Source organism: Cucurbita pepo, chromosome 14 (genome assembly GCF_057944985.1).
Source record: "Cucurbita pepo subsp. pepo isolate OVF chromosome 14, ASM5794498v1, whole genome shotgun sequence".
Classification (NCBI taxonomy): Eukaryota; Viridiplantae; Streptophyta; class Magnoliopsida; order Cucurbitales; family Cucurbitaceae; genus Cucurbita; species Cucurbita pepo.
Genome location: NC_141811.1, coordinates 6,427,941 through 6,440,902, shown reverse-complemented (window position 1 = coordinate 6,440,902; position 12,962 = coordinate 6,427,941). Strand labels below are relative to the sequence as shown.

Sequence of the window (12,962 nt, the reverse complement as noted above, 5' to 3'; positions counted from 1 at the left end):
AACTACAAGTAACATGGATACTCGACGATCTTGGTAGGTATCTAAAAATAAAACAATCCAGAAAGGTTCATTTTCCAATATGTGAAGCAACAAAATTGAAAGATTTCATGTTCTTCTAGTCACAAGTTACAAGGTAAAAGCCTGTAGATGAAACATATTTGTGTCAAATAAGGATATACACAGTGGATCCATTTCACAAATTCTCCTATACTTTCAGAAATGGAAACTTCTTGTTGCCACCCTAAGACATAACTAATATACAGAATCTATGAAAATTTTCCTCTCATCGTGATCGCGTTTATCTCGACTTCACTGGAATTGTAATCAGAATCTCATTGTTGTTCAAATACCTGTAAAATCGAAATGAAATAAGACTGAACAAAATAAACTAACAAGTACACAACTCTAGAGATCTGAGTTGAACACCAATGCCAGGAATTTTGAAATCTGCAGGAACTGGGATTCTGGATCTGGGTTCAGTCGTTTTAGAAGTTTTGATATCTGGGTTCAATCGTTTTAGGAGTTTTTGAAATGGAGTAAACTGTTTTATGCTCTACAAGGTGCTATGTGGTATTCAGATGAATAAGAAAAAACCGAGAGCGAAAATGAGCTTTCATTTTGTTGAAGTTGCAGAGGCGAGACGACGCTAAAGGATAGAGAAATGACAGATGGTGCAAAGGCTAAATCAGAAAACGTTCACCGGAAAGCAAAGCAATGTATCGACTCAGTCGACGACAAAATTTCATACCAGAATGAAGACGGCCAGTAAGACTACTTCAGTCCACATCTTTTACTTCAGCTTCTATGTCAACCACAGCACCAGAGGTTTCCTTCCCTACAATCAATCACAAGAGGCAGTTCAGTTTCAAGAACATTAAATATTGGATGTTGGATGGGATATACTCCATCACGAATTACCTTTTCTGGGAGAAGTAAAGTCACTGAAAGCTTGTCCAAAGGTGGAAGAAGTTTTGTTGGAGAACATCACGGAATCCCTCACAAACTTGTCATCCACCACTGAATTTGAAAAGTAAAAGAAAGAAGCTAAATGAACCATGATGAATAGATCAGGAAATGGTAAAATCAGTTCATGATCCAACAACAACAACAACAACAACGTTCCCAGAAGAAGTAAATCGCTCAAACTGCTAACGATATGAACTCGGAAACTTCAAGTTTAAAGATGATCTATAAGAACTCGGGGTTTACCAGAGAAAGGTTGACTACAGAAAGGGCATAGTTGCAGTTCTTCATTCAGAGTAGATCTGCAATATGGAAGTAAAAGAAGTGTGTTAGTTAATACAGCTGAAAATTGCACGAAACGAATCGAGGGATCTCGAACGAGGCCGAACTTATATTAAGTTCTTTCAAGAACACTTACTTGAATATTTGGAATTCATTTCCACAGTTAGGACACTGCAATTGCAAGAAGGTGTTGATATGAAGTTGCATAAGCTCAAGCTTTGAGATTGAAAATACAAAAGTTATAACAGACTTACAGTGCTTTGAACAATATCTCGTCCTGCCCACCATATAAAAGCGGCCACTCCAACAATTGGTACAAGAACTGCAACAAGCTGAATATGCATATATGTTAACAGATCAAAACAAAGCACAAGAACGCAAAAGAAGAAGAATTCATCTTCAATCAGTTCTGGAATGCAAACAAATGAGAATTCAATACAAACTTTCTGTTTTTCCAATTAGAAATCAGTTTTCAAAGGCAGAGATAGCAAAAGCCAGCCATAAACATGCTCCTATTACTACTCTTCAGTGAAGTATTGAGATAATAGTGAACGAAGAGCTGCCCTTTCATCACACGGACAAGTCCTAATAAGAGCCGAACAGACGAACACTAAAGGAGATAACCAATGTTTCTTTGAGAAGGTTAAGAAATTCACAAATCCTTGAGAATCAGAACTCAATTCGATATTTGAGAATCAAAACAAGAGAAGAGAGAGGCTGAATACAGACCCAAATGGAAACGATCGCATCTAAAATCCAGCCAAGCTGCCCTGTTACTGAAAGGTAAGTTAACCCAGCAGCCAAAGCAATATTACCCAGAAGCCTCGCGGTTGCACCATCGTCTCTGCCGCCGCCGCCGCCGCTTCCGCCGCCGTTAAACCCAAAACCCTGATTAAACCTTGCTACAATTAGCCCTCTCTTTCCCTTAAACACTCCGTATTTTCCCGAAACGCCATTGTTACCCGAACCCCCACTAAGAAACGGCAACTTCCCTCCACAAAGCCTCAAACGGAACCCATTTCGGTGGCAGGAGGCAACCTTCGGGGGCGGAAGAGGATTAAATCGGGTGGGTTTTTTGAAGAAATTGTCGTGTAGTAGGTTGAAGGAAGAGAATCTGATGAAACTTGTCATTTGGGATTAAAGGAAATATGGGGAAGCAGATAAGAAGAAATTCATGATGGATTATCTGGTGTGAGAGTGAGATGGGTGTATGTCATTGCTGTTCCGTATACGGCTGCAGCGTTATCCAGTGGCTCCCGCTGCTCCATTTACAGAAACAAAATGAGGCTGGAATTTAGAGTTAATACCTGTTCCCCCAACTCTAATCTCACTGCTAAAATGTTCAGAGTTAAAAATAAAAAATAAAAAATAAACTTCAGATAAAATCATGTTCATTTTATATTTTATTAATTTAAAATATAGTTCAAAGTATAAATAACAAGCGGGGATAGCTCAGTTGGGAGAGCGTCAGACTGAAGATCTGAAGGTCGCGTGTTCGATCCACGCTCACCGCAATGTTTTCTTCTCTTTTCTTCCATCGTATATTCGTCATACGACGTCGTCTCATTACCATTGCCCGAACTATTATGAATGTTTTCCGAAAAGAAAAAAAAAAAAAAAAAAGTACTACTATTTTTTTTTTAATTTCAATTTTTGTATACACTTGTTAGTCAACTAACTACTTGTAAATGAGCTTTTTTTTTTTAAATAAAATTTGATCGATAACAATTACATTTTTTTAATTTGTTTTTTCTTTTATTTTTGCTTTTGAAAGTGTGCTCCAATTTATTTATTATGATTTTTATATTTTTTAAATAAACATTTTTATTTGTATCTAAATTTTAAAAACAAAATTAATATTTCAAATTAAAAATTTAAATGTAAATAATAAAACAAATTCATGAGTCAAAATAATATAGATTTAATTTTTAAAAAATCAATCAATTACAAAAAAAATCGATAATAATACAGATTCAAATATGTTTTAGAGGGATAAAAACTAGTAATAGACCATTTAATTTTTATTTTATTTTATATTTTTAAAGATTATATTAATTTGTTAATTTGAATTCACATTTTTTTTTAACATATTTATAGACAAAAGAAACTATACAAATACATAAATTTAAATAATTAACCACATCTTGCGGGGATAGCTCAGTTGGGAGAGCGTCAGACTGAAGATCTGAAGGTCGCGTGTTCGATCCACGCTCACCGCATAAATAATTTTTCCTATTTTCTTGCAGCGTATATTCGTCATACGGCGTCGTCTCGGAGCCCAGCTTTGAATTTTAGGATGCCAATTCAAAAGTGCATATTAAGCCAAAATAGAAAAGTATTTATTTGATTATTTAATGGCATTTGATGCATGGTCAACTTTCCCCAAAGATGGCATGTTTCTCAAATGTCATTATTTCAACAAAGCCTGGAGCACAGAACAAGAAGCAAAAAGGCAAAGATAAATATGCATGGAAGCCATTTGTTGTCTAAAAGTGTGAATCTCTTATCCTTTATTATAACACATAAACTAAGCTTATCTCTATGAAACTTTTACAGCCAAATCAAAGGGTGAGGAAGCCATGGTTACAAAGGAGGCTAAAGCTGAAGCAAAACTTGGGGTTGAAATTGAAACCCTTTGGAAAGCATTGGCTAAAGACTTGAGATTTATCATTCCACAGCTCATGCCCGACACCGTTGAAAAAATTGAGCTCCTTCATGGAGATGGCGGCGTTGGCTCTATCTTGCTCTTCCATCTTGTTCATAGTGAGTTCATGCTCTTGATTCACCTTATTTCCTTACTTCTTTTGGTCTTATAATATGAGTGTTTGTAGAGGAGGAAGCGATGAGGAGCCAGAAGGAAAGGATTGTGGAAGTTGATGAAACAAGGCATGAACTTGTGATACAAGTGTTGGAAGGGAATGTATTGAAAAGAGGGTTTTCTTCTTTCAAGACAACGTTTAAGCTGTCCTCTTTGAGTGAAAAGGAAAGCCTTGTGGATATCAAAGTTGCTTATGAGACTGAAAAAGATGGAGAAGATGAACAAGCTCGCATGGACGCAATTGCAACTGCCCCACCTCTTTATTTTTTTCAACTCTTGGAAAAGTTTCTTCTTCCTACCTCAAATACTTAAAACCGCTCGTCTTCTATGAAAAGATAGGTCTCAAATGTGATGCGACTGCGGTTAAGAGTATTTGTTAAATACTCAAGTCATGTGCTACTTTCTTTATAAATAAAAGTAGACATCAATAAGTTAAGGGTTGAGATTTATGCCCTAAAGCTTCGTAATTAATTATTTAGTTTCTAATAATAATTTTTATTATTTTATTTGTAATTTAATTGTTATCGATGGTATGAAAATCCAAAGTTATTAATGTAATCTTGAACTGCAAGTGGTTGACATAGAGGAGGAGGATGTTCAAGTCATAACCTAAAGGGTCTATAGTATATGGATAAGGTTGGATGCCTTATCCTATCTATTGATACGGCCCAATATGTAATTATTGCAAATGATTTGATCCAAATCATTCATGTGCAGACATGACATGTGAGTGAGGTATCCTATATAATGAGTTTATACAAGACTAGACCAAGAAATATTTAATCACCCTTCATAAATCTGTTAATTGAGAAGATTAATATTTCACATGATGATCATATGCGACTTGATCTTAATCCTGAGTGAGTTATGAACTCCTGCCTGTGAGGGCTTGTCCTTTGATTTACATGGGTGAGAATGACTCTTTTAGCCGATTCAATATGCCTACCATTTCGAGGACTTGACCAAATTGGGAGTTGGGAACATAATATCATGAGATGGAATTCACTCATTTCCATATAAGGAAAGTAGATGAGTTGTTCTCTTAAGTACTGAGAACTTAAACAATGGGCCCCACCCTTTCATTGGCTCGAAAGGGACTTGGTTCATGAGAGAATTAGTGGTACTTAAGGTGAAAGATGTAATTATAAAGGTAATACGAACTTTTGATGCAACTGTAATTATGAACAACTTGTGAAAGATCAACTTGCTTGTAATGATTATATCAATGGACATAACTTGTCCTACAGTGCATAAGAGTACAAGTCTAGGTCTATAGTGGAGTGACCTGTAGTTAATGAATTGATTAATTAAAGAGTTTAATTAATTAATTAATTTTATATCATTGTAGTTTATATTCGGTAGGTTCATAAGGTCCCCTTGCTAGCTTAGAGTAACGTTAAGAGATTCAATGTATTTGAAGTATTCAAATTGATATTTAATATATATTAGATATATTAAATATAAAAGAGAAAATAAATTTAATTTGAAATGTCAAATTAATATTTAATATATTAGATATATTAAATATAAATAGAAAAAAATATATTAATTTGAAGATTAATATTTAATATATTAGATATATTAAAGGAAAAATATATTTATTGTATTTGATAAATTAAATATTAAATCAATTAATGTATTTGATACATTAAATAATAATATATTTGAGATTTAAATTAGTTAAATATATATTATGATATTTTATAATATTTAAATATGATTTGTATAAAATATTATATAGATATGCAAATATATTATTGGGCAAAATTCTCGAGAGTCAAATGAAAATATTTGCTAAAACCAGGCCATAAATAAATGAAAGGATATGAGAAGAGTAATAAATTGAAAGATAAATAAATGAAAGATTACTGTGTAAAAGATATTTGTTTTAATAAAATATCAAATATAATATATATGTAAACTATAATTTAGTACTAAATTTCCACCCTGAAAACTGAGCGTCAGATTTGAACAAACGTTAAGCTTGAAACTGAAAAATTCAAATAGAGGTTGAGAAACACTTTTCGTGAAAATGTCAGCAACCTAGTTCAGAGGAGACGTAGAGAAACACTTTCTTGGGTATCGAAATCTGCAAAGGGATCATCGCTCAGCAGCGATGCTGCCTTGACTCGAGCGAAAATATGACTAACCCACGAAGTAGAAGGGAGAAACCGAGAGGAAGGAGAATAGAGAGAGGGTCATTTGAAGGGACTTGGTCAAACACCTAATAGAACAAAAAAGGAGAGAGAGAATGGAAAATCCCATAAGATTTCCATAAGGCGTCGACTATAGAGACTCAAGGTAGAGGCTTCAGAATTGGGGCAATGGCCCTATTTTGAGAAAAGGGCAAGAGACAGATAGAGAGTCATATTTCCGGTAAAAGACGAAGATGGTGTTGAAGCCGGAATAGTCGCCACAGTGGGGGGCGAGGGAGCCGATTTTGGCGAGGAGGCCGGCGGTGACTTAGTTGGTGAAGAGGCTAGTGCGGTGCCCGAATTTCGAAGGTAAATCTCTGCAGAAGGTTGATGGACTTGTCGAAATTCCATATAGTTCCAATGAGAATGCTGATGAGGATCCTGAGGTTAGGGTTTTTGTGAAGGATGAAGGGTCAATCAGGAAGAAAATGAGAGAGGCTATGTTGGCTAAGGGAAAACTGATTGTGTTGGAAAAAGTGAAGTTGTATGTACAAAATATGACGAAGAGTGATTTGGAGGTCGGAAGGGTGGAGCTGAAGAGTAATCAATTGGCTCCGCCAATGGCAGCCATAAAGACTGCCCCTACGACATCAAAGCCAGCAGTGGTGGTGGAGAAGAAGAGTAAAGATTCAGAAGCCATTGACAATAATAAATGATGGAGGTTGCTAAACCAAAAGGGCCTGATACATCAAAATATTTGCTAAAACCACCCCATAAATGATGTAAAAGTTCTCTGTTTATAATCAAATAAATTACAAGAATATAGAAAGAGCTGGAAAGATACCTATGGTAAGAGATATTTGCCTTTAATAAAATATCAAATATAATGTATATGGTAAACTATAATTTAATACTAAATATCCATGAAAGGAAGATTGGGATGAAAATAGAACTCTCGTGTTGAGCCAAAGACATACGAATCTCACCCATTTTCTTTGGAGAATGAAATTACATCTCCAAACAATTCTCGAAACTATTCTTCTCCAATTCCATACGGATTTTTTTCAAGAGGATCCCACAAGCCTTGACCTTGTGTTCGAGTCATAGCAAGAAAGATCTTGTGGAATGTTGATGAACTTTTACATTGTTGGAATACTTGAAGGCATCTTGCAAGCTAAGGTTTCTAAAAAGGTAGGGTTTTTGTTCTCCTATTTATTGCTTTGTTTTAATTCTTAAAAAAAATCAAAACGATTCTCAATGCTTCTGCTACATGGAATGAAGAGTTCATTTCCTTTGTCGCATTTTCTATTTAAGTTACAGTCCTTAAGTTGGACCATAGAAATTGTTATTTTGTTTTCGTTATTCCTTAAAACTTTACTTGAATTGAAATAAATTTTGCAAACGTTTAAGTTTATGATTTTGTTTACATGTGAATATTTCTAAACTAATTTTTTTTTGTATGTTATGCATGTAGTAGCGATTTTATTTTAATAGTAAAAATAAGTTATATTACATTAATTACATTTTAAAATTGAGATTTTGTTATCTTATCTAGGTATTTTAATTTCTTTCATTTTATATTTTTAAGATTATTTTTCAATTTAATTATCAAGTAGTCCTATTTTTTTAGGTTCTCTAGTGTTCATCCATGGTTTGATTAATCCTTGTCAATCAGTTTCTTTCGTTTTCAATTTTCATCATCGATAGTTATCTCAATTTCTACCGATGATCATTATTTGAAACATATATCTATCACTGATTCCTATAAGTTTGCCTCATATGTAGTCCTTGCATTTTATTTTCAATAACAAGTTGTGTCGTAGTTGTATCATATGTGCATAAGAATGAGTTCTAATAAATCTAGCACGGTTAAGATCTGTGAAGATAAAGCTTTGTTATGGTATTTGTTGGTTGACATATTCGATGATCCTGATCCTGTGTCGTCGATAACTATTGTGATATTGATGTCATAAATTCTACAAATATAATATATCTCCATGTTGACAATCTAAAACAAATTTAAGAATATACAATCATCTCACGCCCCATCAACCGACTCCCATTAAGCTTGTTATTGACACCATCGACCCCACCCTTGATTCTATATTTATCTTTACTTTTGCTCGACTTTCTTGAACATTAGTGTATGCACTGTTTTTCTCGATCGCGTCACGATATTTCTCTTTTCAACCACTTATTTCGTCCTATTTATTTATCGCTGGTTGACGTGTTTGCTCGCTTGGGAGGAGTTGTTAACCCACTCTCTTAGTGTAGGTTTGAGACAATAGAACAATTCTAAAAAGTTGAACTAAAATAAACATGTTTTTAAACTGTATTTTAGTTACAAAAAAACAAAATACAAGCAAACAAATTAGAATTAAAATGTGAAATATTCACTTATATGGATGAAAAGCATATACTATATTACATATGACAATGGCCCTTACAAATTTTGGAACAACTAGAAATTAAAATATAGAATATCTTACAACAATACAATATATATAGTCCAAGTTGATGATGTGAGAGATTATAATATGAAGATTAAGAATATAAAACATGTTTTTAAGATGATAAATCAAGAAGAAACTTCTCCAAGAGTTGAAGAAATGAAAGAGCTGGCTTTGTTGCTGCTTCCTTCATCTCAACTTCATCTTCACCATCTCTTTCCGTCTCATAAACAACCTTGATATCTACTAGGGTTTCCTTCTCTCCCATGGAGGAAAGCTTGAATGTTGTCTTGAAAGAAGAAAACCCCTTTTTTAAGAGAATTCCTTCCATCACTTCTAGCCCAAATTCATGTTTTGTCTCGTCAAGTTCTACGATTCTTTCTTTCTGGATCTTCATTATCTTTACGTCTGCAAATCTTTCTTTTTTGTGAGTCAATAAGCTCGATTGATTCAAAATCGAAGATTAAACATTATATTGGAATCATGGGGTGTGACATTCATACATTGAAAAATTATTAATCGTGGAGCATTTCCAGGAGAATTGTTAGTAATTTAAGTATTTAAGTACAAAGCTCGTGGAGCATTGGCTTATTTTGATGTTGTAATCGGTTTTTTTGCCCTAATTGAACTCGTCTCTAAAGTTGAGATTGCTAATGGGTTTAGGAGTAGCAGGTTGTTGCTAGTGGGTAGTACGTTTTATGAGCATTTCTTTCTGCTTCGATTATTCGTTTTGGTAAAATTCAATCGAGGGTCAAAACCAACGTTTTTTACCTTGTGGGACTACGTAGGAAGATCTTAACTCTAAGTAAGAAACAACACAAAATAAGAAGAAAAATAGTCGATGTGGAATTATATGGAAGATGAAGAACTCACCGGGGCCAAGATGGAAGAGCAAGACAGAGCCAATGCCACCATTTCCATGAAGGAGCTCAATGTTTTCAACGGTGTTGGGAATGAGCTTTGGAACGATGAATCTCAAATCTTCAACCAAAGCTTTCCAAAGGGTTTCAACACCAACCCCAAGTTTTGCTTCAGCTCTAGCCTCCTTGACCATGGCTTCTTTTTGTTGGGTTGCCTGTAAATTACAAAGAGATGAGTTTATAAAAGGAGAGATATTTTGGGGTAAGAGATTGAGCACTACATGACAACTCGACACAAGACAAATGGGCATCCATTATTGTCGTTTGTTCGCACATGGTCTTTGTTTTTTTCTTTTGTTTCTTTTGCAATGTTTGGGTTATAGAGAAGAAATCCACGGGTCAATTCTGGGTCAGGTTTGAACTCAGATCCGACATCCATGAGTCCAAGTCAATTTGCGAGCCAATCCCGTTCACGAACCACGTCCAGTCAGCTCTCCACGCGTGCTTGGCCCCAACCCAGCACACGACACAAGCCTAGAATGCAAGGCGCCTTGCCCCGCAACTTGCACCTCAACCCGAGACCCAGCTGCATCCCTTCCACGTATGGTGTGGATGCCAAGTGTTCACAATCGCACTTTTGATGGCAGCGGACTTGCGATTGTGCGGCACTCACTTTTTCACGACAAGTGAGCTAAGCCAATTCGTATCCCCTTATAGTACACTCTGAGGCATTTCATGTTTAACAGGCTTAGACATGATATTTCTGAAACGTCATACTTCCTAGAAATACAAAAGTAAAACACTAGAATATGAAAAGACATAAAGGGTTGGGCTTGTCATGGGCATGCGACCATGGACAACACGTCTTGGACGAGCATGACCGTGACATCCTCCCCAACCTAATTGGTTGACGTCCCTGTCAACCGACTACTTTCAAACCTGGCGATGTGGGCAGCGGTGGAGTCCAGATCTTCAGCGCGTTCCCAGCTGGTTTCCTCCGTAGGGAGATTCTTCCATTTGACAATGAATTCACAAATCGTTCGTACAAGTCTTCCTATCTTCCTAACTCTGTTGGCTAGGATCTCCTCTATTTCTTTGATGTCTCTTTGTTTCAGATCGATGCTCGGTCTCGTGATTACATTTCGCTTGTTGTCATCTGGGTCAGGGTGATATGGCTTCAAGTTGCTAACATGAATTACTGGGTGGATTTTCATCCATGTGGGTAACACAACTCTGTAGGAGGTAGACCCGATCTTTTTAAGGACTTCAACCGGGCCTTCATATTTTTAAACTAGTCTCTGGTCCTTTCGGCTACGAAATCTGATCTGTTCTGGTCTCAACTTGATGAGGACTTGACCTCTTGTTCGGAATTGGAGGGGACAACGCTTCTTGTCTGCCCACTTCTTCATATGCTTGGCAATATGCCCGGACTATATCTGTTGTCTACTTCATTCTCTTGTGAAGTTTTGAGCTTGAGGGTTTTTCCCTGCATAAGGATGATCAATAATATGGGGCGAGGCCAGTTGTCGTCTACTTACAATTTCGAAGGGGCTATTCCCCATAGACAAGCTCGTTTGACAATTGAAACATAATTTATCCAATTCTTCTGGCGAGCGTCGACGAAGTGACGTAAGTATTCTTCGAGCAAGCAGCTGAACCGTTCCGTCTGTCCACCGGTTTGAGGATGATAGCTCATGGAGATGTTTAAAGTCGTTCCCAAGAAGGCGAATAATTCTATCCAGAATGTGCTAATGAATCTACCAGCCCTATCACTGATGATGCTCGACGAAATGCCCCATAACTTTACAACGTGTTTGAAAAATAGTTGGGCTGTTAGTTCAGTGGAGCATAATTTGGGAGTGGGGACGAACGTCACATATTTCGAGAACTGGTCTACGATTACCAAGATGGCGTCATATTCCCCGACTTTTGGGAGGTGTGTTATGAAGTCTAGAGACACACTTTCCCAAGGCCTTGTTGGCACAGGTAGAGGTTCAAAGAGTTTGATTCTTTGGCTTTCTCGACTTTGTCTTGTTGGCAGATGAGGTACGTCTTGATGTACTGCATGATGTCGTCCCGCATATTCGGCCAGAAGTACCCTTTTTTATCAGGGCATATGTTCTTTGCCACCCAGGGTGTCCGACCCATAAGGTATCATGACATTCCTAAATGAGCTTCTTCCTTAGTTCTCCCGTTCTTGGAACGTATAATATGTTTCCTTTAGTCATTAGAAGGTCTCCCTCGACCAAAAACTGTCGTGTCTTCCCAGCTTTAGCTAGTTCGACGACAGCTTTGGTCGATGGGTCTTTGTGTAAATGTTCTTTGATGATGTCGCGCATCGATCCATCGATCTTACTTGAATGAATATGGGCTAACATGAACAGGGCCGCATGTTCGCCATTTCGACTCAGTGCATCGGCTGCTTGATTACTCTTTCCTGCCTTGTGTTCAAATTTGAAGTCGAATTCAGCCAATGACTCCTACCACCGGGCTTGTTTTGCCGTCAATTTTGGTTGATCGAAGAAGTGGAAAATGGTTCTGTTATTCGTCTTCACTATGAACTTTGATCTCAAGAGATACTATCTCGAGACTCGTAGGCAATGGACCACAACCAGTATTTCTTTTTCGCAGACAGTGTATCTCCGTTCATCATCATTGAGCTTTCGACTTTCATAAGCGATCGGGTGGCCTTCTTGAATAAGGACACTGCTTAGGGCAAAGTCGGAAGCATCTGTCTCTATTTCAAAAGGCTTTATAACATCTACTAGCCTGAGGACAGGACCCCTCGTCATAGTTGCCTTCAGATCTTCAAAGGCCATTTGACATTTATTTGACCATGACCAAGGGTGGTCATTCTTCAGGAGCTCTGTTAATGGGGCAGCTCGTCATGAAAACGCTTCAATGAACCGCCTATAGTAGTTTGCCAATCCTAGGAAGGATCGCACATCGAATATGGAGGTAGGGATTTTCCACTCATCGAATATGGAGGTAGTTGATACATGTTTGTGCGAAGGCACATTTTTCTTTCTTGACGTACAACTAATTCTGCCGCAGCTTATCAAACACCAGCTCCAAGTGCATCTTGTGTTCCTCTAGGGTTGTGCTATATACAACTATGTCGTCGAGGTATACTACTACGAACTGATCCAAGTATTCGTGGAAAACCTGGTTCATTAACATGCAAAATGTAGCTAGGGCGTTTGTCAAGCCAAAGGGCATTACCAGGAACTCAAAGGCCCCATATCTTGTTATACACGTCGTCTTGGACTCGTCCCCTTCGGCGATACGTACTTGGTAGTACCCTGATCGTAAGTCCAACTTCGTGAAGTATTTGACCCCGTGAAGTTGGTCGAACAAGTCGGATATTATCGGCAGTGGGTATTTGTTGCGTATCGTCACCTTGTTTAAGTCTCTATAATCTATGCACAGACGCAACGTCCCATTCTTCTTTTTC

General features: G+C 37.1%; 3 protein-coding genes and 2 non-coding genes across 5 annotated transcripts; 3 read left to right on the top strand and 2 right to left on the bottom strand.

Moving 5' to 3' along the window:
• Window positions 1–82: 82 nt before the first annotated feature.
• Window positions 83–2,546, bottom strand: LOC111810103 (uncharacterized). The gene is made up of 7 exons (XM_023696675.2): window positions 1,975–2,546; window positions 1,500–1,577; window positions 1,382–1,416; window positions 1,210–1,265; window positions 919–1,017; window positions 749–835; window positions 83–350 (listed from the first exon to the last, which is right to left on the bottom strand). The coding sequence occupies exons 1-6, from the start codon at window positions 2,374–2,376 to the stop codon at window positions 777–779; spliced, it is 729 nt and encodes a 242-aa protein (XP_023552443.2). The 5' UTR covers window positions 2,377–2,546; the 3' UTR covers window positions 83–350; window positions 749–776.
• A 140-nt stretch (window positions 2,547–2,686) lies between these two features.
• TRNAF-GAA (transfer RNA phenylalanine (anticodon GAA)) lies at window positions 2,687–2,759 on the top strand. The gene has a single exon. It is a non-coding gene; the product is annotated as a tRNA-Phe (tRNA).
• Window positions 2,760–3,391: 632 nt separating this feature from the next.
• TRNAF-GAA (transfer RNA phenylalanine (anticodon GAA)) lies at window positions 3,392–3,464 on the top strand. The gene has a single exon. It is a non-coding gene; the product is annotated as a tRNA-Phe (tRNA).
• A 316-nt stretch (window positions 3,465–3,780) lies between these two features.
• On the top strand, window positions 3,781–4,506 carry LOC111810547 (phytohormone-binding protein CSBP). Its single transcript, XM_023697260.2, has 2 exons — window positions 3,781–4,008; window positions 4,077–4,506. The coding sequence occupies exons 1-2, from the start codon at window positions 3,825–3,827 to the stop codon at window positions 4,373–4,375; spliced, it is 483 nt and encodes a 160-aa protein (XP_023553028.1). The 5' UTR covers window positions 3,781–3,824; the 3' UTR covers window positions 4,376–4,506.
• A 4,063-nt stretch (window positions 4,507–8,569) lies between these two features.
• On the bottom strand, window positions 8,570–9,744 carry LOC111810540 (phytohormone-binding protein). Its single transcript, XM_023697250.2, has 2 exons — window positions 9,522–9,744; window positions 8,570–9,056 (listed from the first exon to the last, which is right to left on the bottom strand). The coding sequence occupies exons 1-2, from the start codon at window positions 9,700–9,702 to the stop codon at window positions 8,764–8,766; spliced, it is 474 nt and encodes a 157-aa protein (XP_023553018.1). The 5' UTR covers window positions 9,703–9,744; the 3' UTR covers window positions 8,570–8,763.
• Window positions 9,745–12,962: the final 3,218 nt, after the last annotated feature.